The sequence below is a fragment of the Oncorhynchus tshawytscha genome, linkage group LG18 (assembly GCF_018296145.1).
Source record: "Oncorhynchus tshawytscha isolate Ot180627B linkage group LG18, Otsh_v2.0, whole genome shotgun sequence".
Lineage (NCBI taxonomy): Eukaryota > Metazoa > Chordata > Actinopteri > Salmoniformes > Salmonidae > Oncorhynchus > Oncorhynchus tshawytscha.
The window spans coordinates 11,076,076-11,097,454 of NC_056446.1; the positions used below are offsets into that span (position 1 = coordinate 11,076,076).

The window sequence follows — 21,379 nt, forward strand, 5'->3', positions numbered from 1 at the left end:
TTTTTTTTAAGTCTGTTCTGAGGCAGGACCACTCGGACTCTCAACACCTCATGGAAAGCCATTCTTGTGTGTCTTTGACATACAGTACCAGTCAAAGGTTTGGACACCGCTACTCATTCGTTTTTTTGTTTTTTTAAACTATTTTCTACATTGTAGAATAATGGTAAAGAAATCAAAACTATGAAATAACACACTAAATTATGTAGTATCCAAAAAAGTGTTATAAAATATATTTTGATTTGTTTATTATCTAAATTCTTCAAAGTAGCCACCCTTTTCCATGATGACAGCTTTGCACTCTCCCAACCAGCTTCATGAGGTAGTCACCTGAAATGCATTTCAATTAACAAGTGTGCCTTGTTAAAAGAATTTATGGAATTTCTTTCCTTAATGTGTTTGAGCCAATCAGTTGTGTTGTGACAAGGTAGGGGTGGTATACAGAATATAGCCCTATTTGGCAAAAGACCAAGTCCGTATTACGGAAAGAACAGCTCAAATAAGCAAAGGCAAATGACAGTCCATCATTACTTTAAGATATGAAGGTCACTCGATACAGAACATCAAGCGCTATGTTGAAACTGGCTCTGAGGATCGCCACAGGAAAGGAAGACCCAGAGTTACCTCTGCTGCAGAGGATAAGTTCTTTAGTTACCAATCTCAGAAATTTCAGGCCAAATAAATGCTTCACAGGGTTCAAGTAAGAGACATCTCAACATCGACTGAGGAGACGGTGTCAATCAGGCCTTGGTGGTTGCTGCAAAGAAACCACTACTAAAGGACACCGATAATAAGAAGAGACTTGGTTGGGCCAAGAAACACAAGCAATGGAGATTAGACCGGTGAAAATCTGTCCTTTGGTCTTAGTCCAAATGTTTGATTTTTGGTTCCACCTGCCGCGTCTTTGTGAGACGCAGAGTAGGTGAATAGATCTCCACATGTGTGGTTCCCACTGTGAAGCATGGAGGATGTGGTGTGGGGGCGCTTTGCTGGTGACAATGTCTGATTTATTTAGAATTCAAGGCACACTTAACCAGCATGGCTACTACAGCATTCTGCAGCGATACACAATCCCATCTGGTTTGGGCTTAGTGGGACCAACAGGACAATGACCCAACACCTCCAGGCTGTGTAAGGGCTATTTGCCCAAGGAGGAGAGCGATGGAGTGCTGCATCAGATGACCTGGCCTACACAATCACCCGACCTCAACCCAATTTGAGATGGTTTTGGATGAGTTGGACCGCAGAGTGAAGGAAAAGCAGCCAACAAGTGCTCAGCATATGTGGGAACTCCTTCAAGACTGTTGGAAAAGCATTCCCTGTGAAGCTGGTTGAGAGAATACCGTGTGCAAAGGGTGGCTACTTTGAAGAATCTAAAATATAAAACATGTGTTAATTTAACTTTTTTTTTTTGGTTACTACATGATTCCATATGTATTATTTCATTAATGAGTAGGTGTGTCAACTTTGGACTGGTACTGTGTGTCATTTTTTAAATGTATTGTTCCAATAACAAATCAAACTCTATCCCAGGGTTAGCTTTTCGGAAGACTAAGGCAGGTTTTCCTCAAACTTTTTACCTGGGCTTTGCTCCTTTACATATTTTATCCTGACAAATGTTCCATTCCTTGCCAGTGACAAGCATATGCAAGACATGATGCTGCCACCACACTACTTGAAAATCCAGAGCGTTTCACTCTGTTTTGTTGTACATGATTTGACCCAAGACTGTTGTTTTTAATGAAGTACATTTCTTTGCAGTATTACTTAACAGCCTTGTTGCAAACAGAATGGATGATTTGGAGCAGAGTGTTTAAAAAACAAAGACTTCATTATGGGTATGCCGATCTCCTGCAGGGACTGGGGAGTTTGTTAGGATAAAAGTAAACATGAAAGTAGTAAAGCCCAGACAAAGTTAGAGGTAACCCAGCCTCAGTCTTCTGAAAACCTAAACCTGGGATCGAGTCCAATTTTTCAGCTGGACAATTACACACATTTTAATGCTAAAGACACACCAGACTGGCTTTCCAATATGTGTTGAGTTTTCCTGATTGGTCCTGTCTCAGGCTTGACTTAATTGTGCTTGAATTTCAGAGACAATGATTGAATGGTTCTGTCATCAATGACACCCAACCAAACTTACTGAGCTTGAGCAATTTTGACAAGAATGATGTTGATATATGATGATATATGTTGTGCAAAGATTCTTATTCAAAAAACTTTTCATTTTTTAAATGTGGAGTAGGTTGTGTACATCAGTAGGAACAAAAATCCAATTTTAAAATGTTTTAATGTAATTTTAAGGCAGCAAAATGTGAAGATTGTGCAAGAGGTGTATACTTTTACTATGCGCTGTATTACTTACCAATGGCTTTCAAAAGTCATAGTTTCCCATATTACTGCTAATGCATTGTGTTTGATGTGTTGACAAACCATCCTGTACCAAGGTTGATGGGATATTCAATAGATTTAGGGCCAGTTATAACTATACTGAACAAAAATATAAACGCGACATGTAAAGTGTTGGTCCAATGTTTCATGAGCTGAAATAAAAGATCCCAGAAATGTTCCATACGCACAAAGATTTCTCTCAAATTGAGCACATATGTGTTTACATCCCTGTTAGTGAGCTTTTCTCCTTTGCCAAGATAATCCATCCACCTGACGTGTGGCATAAAAAAAAATCGGATTAAACGGCATGATCATTACACAGGTGCACCTTGTGCTGGGGCCAATAAATGGCCACTAAAATGTGCTGTTTTGTCACAACACCACAGATGTCTCAAGTTGAGGGAGCATGCAATTGGAATGTTAACTGCAGGAATGTCCACCGGAGCTGTTGCCAGAGAATTTAATATTCATATCTCTACCATAAGCCACCTCATTGTCGTTTTAGAGAATTTGTCAGTACGTCCAACTGGCTTCACAACCGCAGATCACATGTAACCATGCCAGCCCTGGACCCCCAAATCCGGCTTCTTTACTTGCGGGGTCGTCTGAGAGGGTGCTGAGGCGTGTTTCTGTCTGTAATATATCCCTTTGTAGGGGAAAAACTAATTCTGATTGGCTGGGCCTGGTTCCAAACTGGAACCCTCCAAGGCCCACCCATGGCTGGGCTGGGCTGCGCCCCTGCCCAGTCATTTTAAATCCATAAATTAGGGCCTAATTTTATTTTAATTGACTGATTTCCTTATGAACTGTGACTCACTAAAATCTTTGAAATTGTTGCATATATATCATACGGCAGTATCTTGATCCATGCAATCTTCTGTTATATTTCTCTGTGTTGCAGTATTTGAACAGAGGATGCACTCGCTTCTTTGCAAACAAGGACACAGACAAACAGATCCTTCAGAACCGCAAGAGCCCAGAGGTACAGTGCATGTCTTAATCTCTTTCTCTCCTTCATGTACCTTCCATATTGATTGTCTTTACCTACTCTGGGTATTCCCAGATATCTGGACAACCACAAAGGAAAATCCTCACACTGATGCTTAGTTTTTGGCTGTCTAATGACAGATGGTTTGTCATCTCCAGAACTAACTGGAAATGCACTTAGGCACGACTGTCTGTGCTGAGAGAAAATAACAGAACGTACTCTTTCATCCCGATCTTGCTCGCTGAATCTGTCACAATGTCTTTTTACCTTTTACTAAACGACCTGCTCAGTCAAATAACGATCATTGTTCTTGGTCTGCGGATGCAATGATGTAGTGACTATTTTTTAAATTTTAACTGAACGAGACACTTAAATATAAGTTTTAGAACTCCCACCAGTTGCCTACAAATTGTTTTATTTTATTTGTATCACTTTATCTGAGATGTGATGCAAACAATTTAATTAAGAAAGGAGCCAATGAGATGAGGACCGTATGAATAGATGAAAGTACCGTATCAATGAGAATTCTTTATGCTCAGTCGAAATGAGTTCCTTGCTTTGCCTTCTCCCTTTGATTAATTATGCATAAGTTCTCCATTATTGCAACACCCCTTCAGGACTCACAAGTGTAATGAATGATTATTGTTATTATGAAATGCCCTGGACAACAGTATGCCTCTCTTACTCTCCCCTTGAGGGACATTGATGATTTAATCCATTCTATGTAGTCAGGGAGATCAGTGGGAGAAATTAGCGTGGCGCTGAGTGTGGACGTTTTCAATCCGATAATATCATGTTTTGTAATTGTGCTGCTGATGCCGTATGTTTTACTAGAGGTTATACTACCATGTAGGTTAAAACCATACAATTAGTATGACTTCCATTTCTATAGTTAAAACTACACAGTAAGCAAACAAATAGTACTTTTTGGGCGGAGTTTTTCAGCGTCTGTTTTACCTAAGCAGATGGTTTTCAGATGACTCTTTTTTAGAAGGGTAGGAGCAGTATATGTAGGTGATACCTTTGGCCCCTTTTTTAGGTTCACACCAGGAGAAGGCAGTCTCCAGAGAGGTGTGTAAGCTTGTTATATGATCATGGAGGATTGTACCTTTTTTTTTATCACAGGAAGCACCTGTTCATGATCAATGCTGGGTTTGGCCTATTAGAGAGTCATGTTGTGACCGATGCTGAATAAGGCCTTTATGCTCATTGTCTGTGTTCCAAATGGCACCCTATTCACCGTGAGGCCTGGTCAAAAGTAGTGCACTAACTAGGGAATAGGGTGCTATTTGGGACGGACCCCTCGTTTTATACTATGTTTACTGTCACTGTTGTTGATCAAGGTTGTATGTCTCTTTGCACTGCTTCTGCTCTATATAATACAGGATGATCAGGTGATTATAGATTTGGTGCTGTTACAAGGATTATTTATTTTATATTTTATGATGTGAATTTTGGAGTTTTTGGTGCTCAGTGTGGTGGATTCCTTGCATGCTTTCTCTCTAAGTGCATGATGGGATTTTTCTCTGGAGTGTAAGACTTGAGGTCAAAATGACCACATATTTTGTGTCCAGCGTAAAGTTGGACCAGAATGTCAGAGTACAATGGGTTTTTTAATGGCGTAGTCGAGGACTACAGATGCAAAGTAGCTATTAGCGAAATCTGGTGGGACGCATCATTTGAGTGCTCTGAGACTTATTTTTTTGTTGTGCATCGTCCCTGCCAAATAAACCTAAATAAATAAATAAACTGGCACTCTGGGCAATATTCTCCTTCTATTTGATATCTGGAAAGTTTGGAGCCAAGGAACTTTTACTCGGTACATGAAATGCAGCCAAGCAGCTACTGTATAATTGTGCTTTTAATAAACTGCTTGGTTTCCATTATTGTAATGGCTTGCGTTTCATATCACCTTAGGCCATCAATTTTACTGTAGAGAAGAATAAACCACTCTTACACACTCCTATCACTCCTATAACTTATGGTTGTTTACAAGGCCATGTCTGCTCTGTACTGTTGTATGCAGAAACTTATTACTCATTGCCTTAGAGTTCATTCATAAACCAGTGCAACCACCTTCAGTTACAGAATGTCAGTTTATTGCTTTCATGAAAAAAGAATTCAAGAGTGTTAAGTTGAATGATGAGATGGATTCGTATGAGTGTCTCATTAGCCACAAACCCATTCAAATTTATGTATTTAAAAAAAAAAAAAAAAAAAAGGTTTTATATTAGGGAAGCCCAATTATCATGAAAGCCATTTATCTGCCATTCTAATCTGGTGTTTGAAGCTACTGTATGTTATTGCAATGCCAGTATACCATTGTACTGTAACATTCTTTGTGTTGCTGGTTTTCCAGGTGTGGGCTCTACCTTACTATCCTTGCTCCTCTTCCTACCGCAGCGAGCAGGAGATGTTATGTATTTTGTCTTCCATGCAGGTTTAATGTGCTAATTCCATTTAAAAAATCAGCCCAATTAGCTTAAAGTCCAATAGCATTGCCTCATCTCGGATCTATACAAAAAGTCGTGCCAGTGAGGGAGATGGATGGTATTTTTTTATTACTTTATGGGGTAATATGTTTTGTGTGTCATTTTATTGACGTTGGGGCACACCATTAACACGGCTACAATGCAAGCCTTCAATCTTTGAGACAGTACCCCTTCTGTAAAGAGCTTGTGACCCTGGTCACTGACCCATCCTCTCCCCGTGGTTCCTCAGCACCTGAAAGCTGGGCCCCTGAAGGACCCTCTGCTGGACGACCAGGGGGACTTCAACAGGATGTGCGGGGCCATGAAGAAGATCGGCCTGGATGACACGGAAAAGCTGGACCTGTTCAGAGTGGTGGCCGGGGTTTTGCACTTAGGCAACATTGACTTTGAGGAGGCAGGGAGCACATCAGGTGAGCAGGGTGTCTGTCGGTCTTTGTCCGTCTCTTTGTCTGTCTGACTGTCCTTTTTCTCTCTCACACACTCTCACTTTGTCTCTCACTCGTTCACGGCTCACTATAGTTTCCACATCAGGTGAGCAGGGTCTCTCTCTTCCGCTCAGCGCTCATTATAGTTTCCACGTCATGTGAGCCGGGTCTCGCGCTCGCTCTCACTGACTCCTCATTGGTTTTTTTTGCATGCTTGTTTGCAAGCTTTCTTAACAGATGGCTGGCTTATAAGATGTCAGAGTATATCACCCCACTCACTATTTGGTATACTAACCAACAAAGACACAGCTGTCTCTCTTTCAGTGCAGTCACAATATGAGTAAAGCACCAGGGCGTCTAAGGGATGCTGAGGAAGTGGTAGCGTTTTGTCAGAGAGCTGGCAGATACCTTTTGCATTTTCCTCATTTGTGTGGTGTTGCCTCAATAAGTCATCTGTCCAGGTATGGGAAATTTTGACTCATCATGAGGGGCCGCGACCACAATGTTTTTCTGGTCGCGGCCCCTCAATCTTCTTTTGTGTCCTTGCAGTAGGTGCGCCATTTTTCTGTTGTCCCCAGGAAACTCTGCTCTGTGATCAATTACTTTAATCTTCAGCTTTCTTCTAAAGGCCAACGTGGCCTCTTGTTGTAGTCTGAAATGTCTTTTATTCACCACCGACACAAGGGCACTTGGGACTTGTCATTCTCCTCCCATTAATTTATTATTGATACAAAGCCATTGGATTAATTGATGAAATGTTTCACATGTCTCTTTGTAAGTCCCCAACGGTTATAATATCATACAGAATAATCTCATAGATGTTTATTGTTGTTAGGGCAAGTATATTATTTAGTTTGGCAAGGCTGATTCATTAGGATGTGAATGTCTTAGGCTCTCCTCCACCTACTGACTTCACATTACACAACATGCTGTTTCAGACGACCCAGAGGAAGGTCACACTTTGAGAATAGACCATTCCTTTTGAACATCAGAGTGAAACTCGAACGTACTGCCTTTCAATTCTCTTTTTTCCCCCTCTGTGAGAGTGAGAGCGGCACAGCATGGCAGCATTTAAAACGAGTAGTTTGTACTCAGCGGGAGTCTCCCGTGGCGCGTTTTTACAGTGACCTGAAGCAAAGAGTCCAGTCAGAGAAAATGATGATCATGAGGATGGGAACCGTCCTGCTGCTCCCTGTCCCTGACATGAAACACAGGATATCCTGCCTCAGCTCCTTTTGAGAGAAGCGCAGTCTGGTGTCGCACGGAGAACTGTCTCCCTTTTTCCATCGTCACCACCAAACTGTACCCCTTAACCCCTCCTTCCCATGTCGCCCTAACCAAACATCCCCCTTATCACATTCCTGTCACCCCTAAAATGTCCCCCTTCTTCCTGTCACCCTTAAACAGTTCCCATTATCCCCTCCTTTTGTCTCCTCCCGAAACTGTTCTCCTTATCCTGTGTCGCCCTTGAACTAGCCATTTTAGCTCATTACTTTCCCGCTCACCTGCTTATTGTCAATCTACAGACTGTATGCCAGATAATGTGATATAATCAAAGGTTGTTGGGTTTCAGTTGCAGGAAAGCCCCACACAAACCACGCCATATAATTTTGAAATAACCTGTTTTTTGGCCATTTAAATTTCTCAATTTGGACAAAAAATAAAGTATCTTTTAGAAATGTCAGTTTCCAGTTGCATGTGGTTCTACAAAAAAAACATACATTCTGAAAGATATGAATAAATCCATGTTTTGTGTCCATTGATGTGCCTGTAGATCTTTGTTTTGGTCGCACTGTGTCATCTTCTACACGTGGCCGCGTCGCATAGAAACGACTAGTACCTGCGAAGATGCTGGGAAATGTTCGATTTGGGAAGCTAAAATGGCGAGGAACCTCCTTGCTGTTTTTTGTAGTACCACCTGCAACTGGAAACGGCCATTTATAAGAGAATGAAGACAGTATCGCCAGGAAATGGTTAGCTGAAAAATCTATGGCGGCTGTTTGTACGGGGCTTTCCTGTAATGTCCAGAAAATGGACACCAAAAACCTTGTGGTTATATCACGTTGGCGTAAAATCTGTAGCTACCTCTTGTCCAACCCTGGCACGGTTGGAGACTAATGAAATTGCATAGCGTTAGGCAGTGATGGGGTGCTATGGTTCAGGAATAATGAAGCCTGTTTCATTATGAAATAGATTGGCAAAAAGGTTACATCTGTGCTGATAAATCATGTGATTGTTTTGTAGGCTTTGTCCTAATACTATTGAGACCAGATTAGGGTGAAGCTGGATTGCTGTACGTAGCTTGTCCTTTTTTTAAAACGCAATAGTCCCGCAGCTAGCAAGAGTATCAGACTTTGATCGTGCTGTTTCCTTATTGACGGTCTGTCAGAATCAATGACTCTATGGCCGGAATGGATGTTAAGTATCGATATGGGCAGTATTGAACTGTAATCCATGTCATATGTCAAGACCGTGCTGTTATGTGCAATATGTGCAATCACTGTATGCATCTTTACCCAGGGTCAGAGCTTACTCAGTCTTCAATAAAATCACTGACATTCTTCCTAACCGCCAACATCATTCTACATGTCATCCTTACAACGTTGCTAACAACTTTACTAGCTACTTACAACGTAACCACTCCTTATGTCTGGCCCACCAGGTGGCTGCACCATAAAGAACCAGTCGAGCCAGACTGTGGAGTACTGTGCTGAGCTGCTGGGTCTGGAAGAGTCGGACCTGCGAGTCAGCCTCACCTCCAGGGTCATGCTCACCACAGCAGGGGGCGCCAAAGGAACAGTTATCAAGTAAGTCACCATATAATGACTTCTTGAACACTATTATTACATACAGTACCAGTCAAAAGTTTGGACACGTACTCATTCAAGGGTTTTCCTTTATTTTTTAAAACTAATTTCTACATTGTGGAATAATAGTGAAGACATCAAAACTATGACATGGTCCTCGTGAGAGCCAGTTTCATCATAGCGCTTGATGGTTTTTGCGACTGCACTTGAAGAAACTTTCAAAGTTCTTGAAGTGTTTTGTATTGACTGACCTTCATGTCTTAAAAGTAATGATGGACTGTCTTTTTTTCTTTGCTTATTTCAGCTGTTCTTGCCATAATATGGACTTAGCCCTATTTGGTAAAAGACCATCTTCTGTATACCACCCCTACCTTGTCACAACACAACTGATTGTCTCAAACACATCAAGAAATAAAGTCCACAAATTAACTTTTAACAATGCACACCTTTAAATTGAAAATTATTCCAGGTGACTACCTCATGAAGCTGGTTGAGAGAATGCCAAGTCTGCAAAGCTGTCATCAAGGCAAATGGTGGCTACTTTGAAGATTCTAAAATATATTTTGATATAACACTTTTGGTTACTACCTGATTCCATATGTGTTATTTCATTAGTTTTGATGTCTTCACTATTATTCTACAATGTAGAAAATTGAAAAGATAAAACCCTGTAATGAGTAGGTGTCCAAACATTTGACTGGTACTGTATAGCGCTATAGCATTTCTGTTTTAAGTCACTTCCTTCTCCTCAACGGCCTTGCATGGAGAGAGGACTGCGGGTGCATCTTAAATGGCACCCTATTCCCTATATGGTGCACTACTTTTGACCAGGACCTATAGCGTGTTTTTTGGGAACCATGCACTGCCTTTTATGAGAGAACAGGCAAAATAACAGGTAGCGCATGTGTTCTTTAATTGCATGTGACATGTTTGAATTCCTAAACGTTCCGATGTGAGACAGTATGTGTGTCAATATGGTGATTCTTATATTTGTATTGGAAGGCTTGTCTTTGTGCAGATGGTGTCAGGTCCACATGATTAGCACTCATGCTCTGTTAACAAATGCCTTACTGTTCACATGCCAGTTACCATAGGAACCAACAGATGCGTGTGTGTGCGCATTTGTATTGTGTGTGTGTGCTGCAGTTGTCACTAACAGTAGTGCTGTGCCTCTGAGTAAAAATAGGAACTAGCCATTATTGAATGAATACGGGCCCTTCCCTAGTCCCTGTATGTGTCCTAAATGGCACACTATTCCCTATATTCTGTAGTGCACTACTTTTGACCAGACCCCTATGAGTCCTGGCCAAAAGAAGTGCACTATATAGGGAATAGTGAACCATTTGGGATGCATGCCTCGTTCTTGATCTATGGCAAGACCCTGTGTGCATTTAGCCGTGGCCCAGCCTGTCTTATGCCTGACAGTGATTGTTGTATGGGCAGCTTGGCGCTCCCTCAGCTCGCCAGCCTGAATGCCAAGCCAGTCGCTATGTGCAATTACCCTTATGTCCTCCCTCACTAATGTTTGTCTCATTTGTGGCGAGAGACACTTTACCACAGTAGTTAAGCTTTAACTGCTGCTTTATACGGGCCTGGCTGCGTCTTTGGGTGAGTCCTACTCTCTTCCCTACATAGTGCACTATTTTTGACAAGGGCCCATATTGTTCTGGTGAAAAGAACAATGTGGGGGATCTGGTGCGATTTGGGACACAGCCTCCGAGGGCGTAATATTAAGCAATTAATTAGTGGTGTGCCGTGGTTTGTTTAATTTCTGTTTAATTAATAGCAGCAATCACAATGTGTGAGTACAGTTACATTTAGTGACTTATAAAGGGTGGGTAAGGATTTCAACCGGCTCTCTCGGTCTGTGGCTCCACCACTAAGCGGCCTATTTTTATGACTTATGTAAGGGGGAAAGCCGTAACTAGGGGGGGGGGGGAGATGTTAATCGTGATGACCCCACCACGTTGAATTCACTGGCGGACTCGGCATCTCTGCAAAGCCAGGTGGGGTCAGTCCACTCTCTCAACCTGCCCATATGCGCAGTGCAGTACCAGACTCTTAACGGTGATTTAAATAAGATGTGTGCCCCTCAACTTCCTGATAACATGCTGCTGGAGATAATTTTGTGGAGATCATTGAGCAAGGTGGATAACCTCGAGCTTCATAGGGAATACACACATCCCCGCTACTGTTAGTATTCTGGCATTTCATACCTCTTGGTTTGTAAATGGGAGGCCAGGGCTTAACCCTGGTATTTAAATGTTTTAGCTGTGGACCGTTAGTTTCTCACTGGCTGGGAGAATATAAATGAAACATGGTTTGTGGTTGAGAGAGGGTGAGCGAGGGCCCAGGTGTACTGAGAGCTTAAGGGGGCAAAGGTGTAAGAAGAGGTGGTGTGATGCTGGTATCATAATGGGGAGTTCTTGTCTTGTGGGATGTGTTAAATGGAGATCCACAGGGGGGACGAGTTAATGGATAAGTCCTGCCAGAAGAGTTTGTGTGGGTGTGAGGGGTGAAGGTGTATGTGAGGAGAATCTCTAAATCAACTCTCACTTCAAGACATTAGAGATGTCTTTTGGACATAGCAGTGCTCGAAGTACTTAATGGCTAAGTGCTACTTGTACAGCATTATCCTGGTTCTCTTCCGCCTGAAAGGAAAAACTTTAGAAGGCAAGTGTCACTTGCCACTTAATCACAATGATTATTTTTGCATCATGATCATGACATCTTGATGTGACAAATGACACTTTGCATCTTGAAGTCCAATAGCTTAAACTTGACATGCAAAACATTTGTGGACTAATGATTAAAAATACCAAAAGAGTTTTTGAGTGGAGTTTTCCTTTTTAAGTGCATGACAAAGAAGCGAAGGTAAAGCTTGACGAGAAACTTCAGTCCACGTGGTAGTCATGTTGTACATTTCACGCTCCGCTGCATTCATGGCCCTCTCTCGGTCTTCTCGGATTATTCAGCGGAGCACTTGACCACAGTCCGAGCTCTGGGGACGTCGCAGTACCTTCACAGAGCTCTTTGACGCTTATACTTTCTCTCATTGTCATGGCTCTTTATCACACCACAATCACTCTTTCCCCAAGATGTCAATAACCCAATTATCCGTTGGGGAAACCAGGCAGGCCCTTTGTATTTTTGCAGACCCACGGTGATGAATGCATCAGATTATTTAAACTGACTCTGCCTCTGTTATGAATTGTTAGGCTATTGATTTCACCAGCCGCCATTGCTCAAGTCTCTTGTATGCGTGTCGGTGCCTTAGCGCTATGTTTCTTTGCTGGTGACAAATCCAATTTCCCCTTGTGCGGACTACATGGTAGATTTTAGATTAGATATATACTTAAATGTACTTTGCATGCAGAAAAGGCAAGTATTCAATTCTAACATACAGTATGCTATTTAGCAGCTGCTTTTATCCAAAGCAACTGTCATGCTTGCATACGTTTTAGACATGGTTGGTCTTGGGAATCGAACCCGCTATGCTGTGGCGCTTGCAAAACGGAGCGACAGAGGACCAGTGCTAGAAGGAGGAATTATGTGCTCTCTCTTTGTCTCTCCCTCCCAGGGTGCCATTGAAAGTGGAGCAGGCAAACAACGCGCGGGACGCCCTGGCCAAGGCTGTGTACAGCCGGCTGTTTGACCACGTGGTCACCAGGGTCAACCAGTGCTTCCCCTTCGACTCCTCCGCCAACTTCATCGGGGTTCTGGATATCGCAGGCTTCGGTCTGTATCCCCTCTGTGCTATATCTACGTGATTATATGATGTAGTAGTAAACGTTATTATCCCTCAGGCGGGAAATGGTTTTGCAGCGTAATTGTCCATTAAAAACGACATCAAACAGACATTTCGCCATGGACATTATACACAACATAACACAAACCACACATTGCACACGCATGCTAGAGTTCATTAGTCGGAATCGGTGGTTTACAGCTGAAGTGTCTTTTTTTTAATGTCTTTTAATTTCCTCTTCCAGAGTACTTTGAGCACAACAGCTTTGAGCAGTTCTGCATCAACTACTGTAACGAGAAGCTGCAGCAGTTCTTCAACGAACGCATCCTGAAAGAGGTGAGAGCTTCTTCCACTGTGTCTGTAGACCCCGATGCCCCCTCTGGACTTAGCTGACATCCCAGCTGTCCAAGAGCTCAATCTCAAGTTGCCTTTCTGTGATTCCTACCATCCTATCTGCTTTGCCTCCTCCTCAACTGTGTTAGAGGGGAATGACCAAGGTCCCTCCCATTGGACCTTCTCCAATGCATCCTGAGAAGGAGAGAGGATGTGAGAAATTTAGGAAAGATGAACTGAGAACAAGGCCAGATGTTTGCAACATGCAAAAGGAAACCTTGATTTTTATAAGATTCAGTTCTATTGGTTAGTGAACTTGCTAACGTAATGTATTATTGCTGGATAGCTATAATAGACAAAGCTTCTGCCCTCAGACTTTATTTGAATACATTTGAGTCTCTGTTCTCTATTCTAATGGAGCAGATCTTATATAGACTACCGTTCAAAAGTTTGGGGACACTTGGAAATGTATTTTTTTGTCCATTTTAAAATAACATCAAATTGGTCAGAAATAGTGTTGACATTGTTAATGTTGTAAATGACTATAGTAGCTGGAAACGGCTGATTTTAAAAATAAAATGAAAAATATGGAATATCTACATGGGCATGCAGAGGCCCATTATCAGCAACCATCACTCCTGTGTTCCAATGGCACGTGTGTTAGCTAATCCAAGTTTATCATTTCAAAAAGCTAATTTATCATTAGAAAACCCTTTTGCAATTATGTTAGCACAGCTGAAAACTGTGGTTCTGATTTAAAGAAGCAATAAAACTGGACCTTCAGACTAGTTGAGTATCTGGAGCATCAGCATTTGTGGGTTCGATTACAGGCTCAAAATGTCCAGAAACAAAGGACTTTCTTCTGAAACTCGTCAGTCTGTTCTTGTTCTGAGAAATGAAGGCTATTCCATGCGAGAAATTGCCAAGAAACTGAAGATCTCACATAACGCTGTGAGGTCGACCAATTTTTTAAAATGATTTTTCAACGCCGATACCGATTAATCGGCCTAATTTGTTTACAGTTGAAGTCGGAAGTTTACATGCACCTTAGCCAAATACATTTTAAACTCAGTATTTCACAATTCCTGACATTTAATCCTAGTAAAAATTCCCTGTATTAGGTCAGTTACCCACTTTATTCTAAGAATGTGAAATGTCAGAATAATAGTAGTGATTTATTTCAGCTTTTATTTCTTCATCACATTCCCAGTGGGTCAGAACTTTACATACACTCAATTAGTATTTGTTGGCATGGCCTTTAAATTGTTTAACTTGGGTCAAATGTTTCAGGTAGCCTTCCACAAGCTTCCCACAATAAGTTGGGTGAATTTTGGCCCATTCCTCCTGACAAAGCTGGTGTAACTGAGTCAGGTTTGTAGGCCTCCTTGCTCGCACACGCTTTTTCAGTTCTGCCCACAAATTTTCTATGGGATTGAGGTCAGGACTTTGTGATGGCCACTCGAATACTTAGACTTTGTTGTCCTTAAGCCATTTTGCCACAACTTTGGAAGTATGCTTGGGGTCGTTGTCCATTTTTGGAAAACCAATTTGCAACCAAGCTTTAACTTCCTGACTGGTGTCTTGAGATGTTTCTTCAATATATCCACATAATCCCCCCCCAATGATGCCATCTATTTTGTGAAGTGCACCAGTCCCTCCTGTAGCAAAGCACCCCCACATGATGCTGCCACCCCCGTGCTTCACAGTTGGGAAGGTGTTCTTCGGCTTGCAAGCATCCCCCTTTTCCCTCCAAACATAAAGATGGTCATTATGGCCAAACAGTTCTATTTTTGTTTCATCAGACCAGAGGACATTTCTCCAAAAAGTAATATGTTTGTCCCCATGTGCAGTTGAAAACCGTAGTCTGGCTTTATTTATGGCAGTTTTGGAGCAGTGGCTTCTTTCTTGCTGAGCGGCCTTTCAGGTTATGCCGATATAGGACTTGTTTTACTGTAGAAATAGATACTCCAGCATCTTCACATTGTCCTTTGCTGCTGTTCTGGAATTGATCTGCACTTTTCGCATCAAAGTACGTTCATCTCTAGGAGACAGAACGCGTCTCCTTTCTGAGCGGTATTGCGGCTGCGTTGTCCCATGGTGTTTATACTTGCGTACTATTGTTTTGTACAGATGAACGTGGTACCTTCAGGCGTTTGGAAATTGGTTCATTCTTGGGAGCAGACTCGTGGAGGTCTACACTTTTTTTCTGAGGTCTTGACTGATTTATTTTGATTTTCCCATGTTGTCAAGCGGAAGAGGCACTGAGTTTGAAGGTAGACCTTGAAATACATCCACAGGTACACCTCCAATTGACTCAAATGATGTCAATTAGCTTCTAAAGCCATGACATTTTCTGGAATTTTCCAAGCTGTTTAATGGCACAGTCAATTTAGTTTATGTAATCTTCTGGCCCACTGGAATTGTGATACAGTGAAATAATCTGTTTAAACAATTGTTGGACAAATTACTTGTCATGCACAAAGTAGATGTCCTAATCGACTTGCTAAAACTATAGTTAAGTGGTTGAAAAAGTTTTAATGAATCCAACCTAAGTGTATGCAAATTAACTACTGACTTCTACTGTATATATATGTAATAATAACAATTACAACAATACTGAAGACCTTTATTTTAACTTAATATAACGCATAAATAAAATCAATTTAGTCTCAAATATATAATGAAACATGTTCATTTGGTTTAAATAATGCAAAAACTGTTTGAGAAGAAAGTAAAAGTGCAATGTAAAAAAGCTAAAGTTAAAGTTCCTTGCTTAGAGAATGGGAACATATGAAAGCTGGTGATTCCTTTTAACATGAGTCGTCAATATTCCCAGGTAAGAAGTTTTTAGGCTGGCAATACTATAGTGCCTATAATCTCTGGAGTTGATAGGCTTGAAGTCATGAACAGAGCTATGCTTCAAGCATTGCGAAGAGCTGCTGGCAAATGCAGGAAAGCACTTGTTTGAATGAATGCTTACGAGCCTGCTGCTGCTTACCACCGCTCAGACTGCTCACCACCGCTCAGACTGCTCTATTAAATATAAAATCATATATTAATTCTAATAAACACACAGAAATATGAGCCTTAGGTCATTAATCGTGTCAAATCTGCAAACTATCATTTCAAAAACAAAAGGTTTTGTTCTGAAAAATACGGAACCGTACCATATTATATCGAACAGGTGGCAACCCTAAGTCTATGTATTGCTGTTACATGGCTCAATGTTATGTCATAAATATGTAGAATTTTGGCAAATGAGTTACGGTCTTTGTTAGGAAGAAATGGTCTTCGCACAGTTCATAACGAGCCAGGCGGCCCAAACTGCTGCATATACCCTGACTCTGCTTGTGTTTAATGCAAGAGAAGTGACAAGTTCCCTAGTTAATATTGCCTGCTAACATACATTTCCTAACTAAATATGCAGGTGGTCAGCCTGCCACGCAGTCTCCCCGTAGATTGCAAATGTAATCGTCCATACGCCGATTTACCGATTTTGTTATAATTTGAAATCGGCCCTAATTAAGCGGCCATGCCGATTTAATTTGAGCCTGTAATCGAACCCACAAATGCTGATGCTCCACATACTAAACTATCTAAAGAAGGTCCAGTTTTATTGCTTCATTAATCAGAACAGTTTTCAGCTGTGCTAACATAATTGCAAAAGTGTTTTTTAATGATCAATTAGCCTTTTGAAATTATGTACTTGGATTAGCTAACACAACGTGCCATTGGAACACAGGAGTGATGGTTGCTGATAATGGGCCTGTACGCCTATTTAGATATTCCTTAAAAATCTGCCGTTTCCAGCTACAATAGTCATTTACAACATTAACAATGTCTACACTGTATTTATGACCAATTTGTTATTTTAATTGACAAATGGCTTTTCTTTCAAAAACAAACCCATTTCTAAGTGACCCCAAACTTTTGAACGGTAGTGTAAGTAAACAGACTTAAATTATTTTCTGAATGTCATTACAAATGACATTACCAATGCTTCTTATTGGAACCGTTCTGTTTTGAATTCTAGGAACAAGAGCTGTATCAGAAGGAGGGTCTTGGAGTAAATGAGGTCCATTATGTCGACAATCAGGACTGCATAGGTTTGTCTCGTCTTCGTATCATTACATGCACATCATTTCATCGGTTTTCCCTACATACATTATCCTCTGCCTAGTTTCCAGCGTTTTCCCCATGTTTTTTTCTCGATGTGTTGCCGTTCAGTGTTCTTCTGACTGGAGATGTGTTTTGGCCTCCATTTGCGTGGGAAGGTGGAATAGCTGTTTTCTCTGAGGTTACGCTTTTGAGCACACTACTCTTGACCCTGACCCAAAGTTATGTTTCATGGTCAACAGAAATAAATCAGTTGATGGGAGGTAGATTGATTATGTTGCAGAGCACACCTAAACCCCTCTCTTTGAGATATGTGTGGGTACGGCGGCAGGATACCAGAGAGTGGAATGGAGGTGACCGGGGTTAACGCTAGATAGAATTGGGTCTGCGTTTAAGAGAATCGGCCGTTGGTGCAAAGCATGCCCTGTAGACTCACTCTCTGAGAACAGACATTTTACTTTTTGTTCCATCAAATATTTTGGCCAGAAACACCCAACCCTATATCACAATATTTCACTTTTTTTTTTTGTAGTTTTATATTTTTTAATAGAACAGGTTATAAATTTGCTTTAAGTAGTGCATGACCTTAGCATGGCAACACATACATTCTAAGTGATTTCAATGAGTCTTTCTCAATACTGGTTGATTTATACTGTTAAATCAAACTTCAAACAAATGTAATTTTCATTAATGTCTGCATTTGTTGCTCTCATTTTGAGATCATGTCCACAGTGCCACGGATGGCTGCATGATATGGGCAAAAAAATCCAGGCCTTATTTTTAAACAAATGTTGCTATTGCTATTTGACTTGTGATTTCGATCAAAATACTTGGGTGAACTGTTGCAATCATGAAAATATATCTAATTATTATAATTCTAGAGTTATAATATAACAATGGGCACTTTAAATAGTGTTTGCCATGAAAAGGCCTGGGAGTTATTGTGACCGGTTAGGAAGTGTTGGTCAGTGTTTCCCAGCGGACCCCAATTAGATGTTAGCTACGTTAATGTTTTCTCTAACTCGATCTAGCTAAAATATTCCTGTCTGATTTAGAAGATACTGTTGCATAAACAAAATGCTGACTGGTATCCGGCTGTATTAGCTAGCTATGTTTTCTCAGTAAAAACTCAGTAAATGTATTAGCTAGCTAGCTTACTTGCGATTAGCAGCTAACAATTTATTTTAGCCACTTATTTTAATTAGATTTTTTTTAAACCTTTTTATTTAACTAGGCAAGTCAGTTAAATTTTTTTTCTTATTTTCAATGACTGCCTAGGATCAGTGAGTTAACTGCTTTGTTCAGGGGGCAGAACGACATATATTTTTACCTTGTCAGCTCGGGGATTCGACCTTGCAACCTTTCGGTTACTAGTCCAACACTCTAGCCACTAGGTTACCTGCCGCCACTTGCTAATAAAAGACAAACTAGCTGTTTGCACACAGTAAGAAACACAAACTAATAGTGTAATTATAGAACCCTTGTGGATTTCTATTAAGATGCCAAGTGGAAAGCGGCATCGTTGTCAAAGCTTTGTTTGCATCTGCTGCATTGACCATGCAGACTGAAGAGTGAAAGACGAGTGGTCTCGCGGTCGAAGCAACCACTGCGCTCCTTGAGTGACTAGGGGCGGGGAAAGAGAGAGGGGGAGACGGACGACTCATGTAGCGGAGTGAACTATAAAAACGGACCTGTCACACAGCACACGCACTCTACACACGTACACGTGGATTTTGTGTTGATATGTGATAGTAGAGTAGGGGCCTGAGGGCAGACACTTAATGTGTTATGAAATGTAATATTTGTATCTAACTGCCTTAATGCTGCTGGATCCCAGGAAGACAGCAGCTAATGGGAATCCCTAATAAATCCCACACTACCATGTTTATTTTATCACATTTAGCAAACCAAACATTGAAATACCGCTATGGAAGGTAAAGTAAAAACCCAAACCGGTCTGTGCGTCAGTACCGATGTCAAATGTTATTGGTCACATACACATATTTAGCATATGTTATTATGGGTGTAGCGAAATGTTTGTGTTCCCTAGCTCCAACAGTGCAGTAGTAATCTAACAGTTCACAACAATACACACACCTAAAAGTAAAATAATGGAATCATCAATGCAATAGTCCGGTGGCCATTTGATTAATTGTTCTGTAGTCTTGTGGCTTGGGGGTAGAAGCTGTTAAGGAGCATTTTGGTTCTAGACTTGGTCCTCCGGTACTGCTTGCCGTGCGGTAGCAGAGATGAGTCTGATTAGGGTGACTGAAGTCTGACAATTATCCCCTGACACTCAGATTGTCAGTAACGTGTGCACTGAGGAACTTAACTTTCCACCTTCTCCACTGCAGTCCTGTCCATGTGGATAGGGGCGTGCTCCCTCTGCTGTTTCCTGAAGTCCACAATCAGTGCCTTTTTGTTTATTTGATGTTGAGTGAGAGGTTATTTTCCTGGCACAACTCTCCCAGTGCCCTCACCTCCACCCTGTAGGCTGTCTCGTCATTGTTGGTAATCAGGCCTACTGCTGTTGTGTCATCTGCAAACTTGATGATTGAGTTGGAGACGTGCGTGGCCACGCAGTCACAGGGAGTACAGGAGGGGGCTGAGCATGCACCCTTGTGGGGCCCTTGTGTTGAGGATCAGCAAAGTGGAGGTGTTGTTTCCAACCTTCACCACCTGGGGGTGGCCCATCAGGAAATCTAGGACCCAGTTACACAGGGCGAGGTTCAGGGCCCCGAGCTTAATGGTGAGCTTGTAGGGTACTATTGGGTTGAATGCTGAGATGTATGTATGTATGTATGTATGTGTCAATGAACTGACTTCTTACATAGGTATTCCTCTTGTCCAGATGGGATAGGGTGGTGTGCAGTGCGATGGCGATTGCATCGTCTGTGGATCTATTGAGGTGGTAAGCAAATTGAAGTGGGTCTAGGGTGTCCAGTAAGGTAGAGGTGATATGATCCTTAACTAGCCTATTAAAGCACTTGATGATGAAAGAAGTGAGTGCTACAGGGCGATAGTCATTTAGTTCAGTTTGTTCCTGTACCCAAGAAATGGTGGACATCTTGAAGCGAGTGGGGACAGCAGACTGGGATAGGGAGAGATTGAATATGTCCGTTAACACTGCAGCCAGCTTGTCTGCGCATGCTCTGAGGACGCGGCTAGGGATGTCGGGCCGGCAAGGGTTAACAAGCTTAAACGGCTTACCCACGTCGGCCACGGAGAAGGAGAGCCCACAATCCTTGGTAGCGGGCTGCGTCGGTAGCACTGTGTTAAAGCGGGCAAAGGAGGTGTTTATCTTGCCCAGAAGCAAGACGTCGGGGTCCACGACGTGGCTGGTTTTCCCCTTGTAGTCCGTGATTGTCTGTGGACCCTGCCACATTCATCTCGTGCCTGAGCTGTTGAATTGCGACTACACTTTGTCTGTCGTTTAGCCTGTTTTGATTGTGTTACGGTGGGAATAACTACACTGTTTGTATTTGGCCATATTCCCAGTTACCTTGCCATGGTTAAATGCGGTGGTTCACGCTTTCAGTTTTGCGCAAATGCTGCCATCTGTCCACTGTTTCTGGTTTGGGTAGGTTTTAATAGTCACAGTGGGTACAGCATTTCCTATACACTTCCTGATGAACTCAGTCACTGAATCCGTGTATTCGCCTAAGGGACAGTCATTTGTGATTCTAATGCTTGTGCTTTTGCAGCATTGCGAAATCCTGAGAATATGCCAATTTGCGCTTTTGTTTGTTTTGTATTTATATTTTACCTTTTAACTAGTCAAGTCAGTTAAGAACAAATTCTTCTTTACAATGAGTAGGAACTGTGGGTTAACTGCGGCAGAACGACAGATTTTTACCTTGTCAGCTCGGGGATTTGATCTAGCAACCTTGCGGTTACTGGCCCAACGCTCTAACAAGTTTTGTAGAGTCACAAGCTTGATATCATTGCGTGCTACAAATATGGGACCAAATACTGAATGTTAGACTACTTTAATACACATATACAGTAATTGAATTTGTCCCAATGCTTTTGGTCCCCTAAAATGGGGGGGGACATTATGTACAAAATGGCGCTGTAATTTC

General features: G+C 41.7%; 1 protein-coding gene across 2 annotated transcripts in view; it reads left to right on the top strand.

The window, feature by feature from the left end:
• myo6a (myosin VIa) overlaps positions 1 to 21,379 on the top strand; it is an 86,682-nt gene that overhangs the window by 32,331 nt on the left and 32,972 nt on the right. For both annotated transcript variants that reach the window (XR_006079259.1, XM_042300647.1), the window contains exons 10-15: positions 3,290 to 3,370; positions 6,098 to 6,278; positions 8,956 to 9,100; positions 12,681 to 12,838; positions 13,093 to 13,184; positions 17,215 to 17,287. Coding sequence is in view for 1 of the 2 variants with exons in the window: in XM_042300647.1 (XP_042156581.1) it covers positions 3,290 to 3,370; positions 6,098 to 6,278; positions 8,956 to 9,100; positions 12,681 to 12,838; positions 13,093 to 13,184; positions 17,215 to 17,287 (730 nt within the window). In the remaining variant the exon portion in view is untranslated. The remainder of the gene's footprint in view (positions 1 to 3,289; positions 3,371 to 6,097; positions 6,279 to 8,955; positions 9,101 to 12,680; positions 12,839 to 13,092; positions 13,185 to 17,214; positions 17,288 to 21,379) is intronic.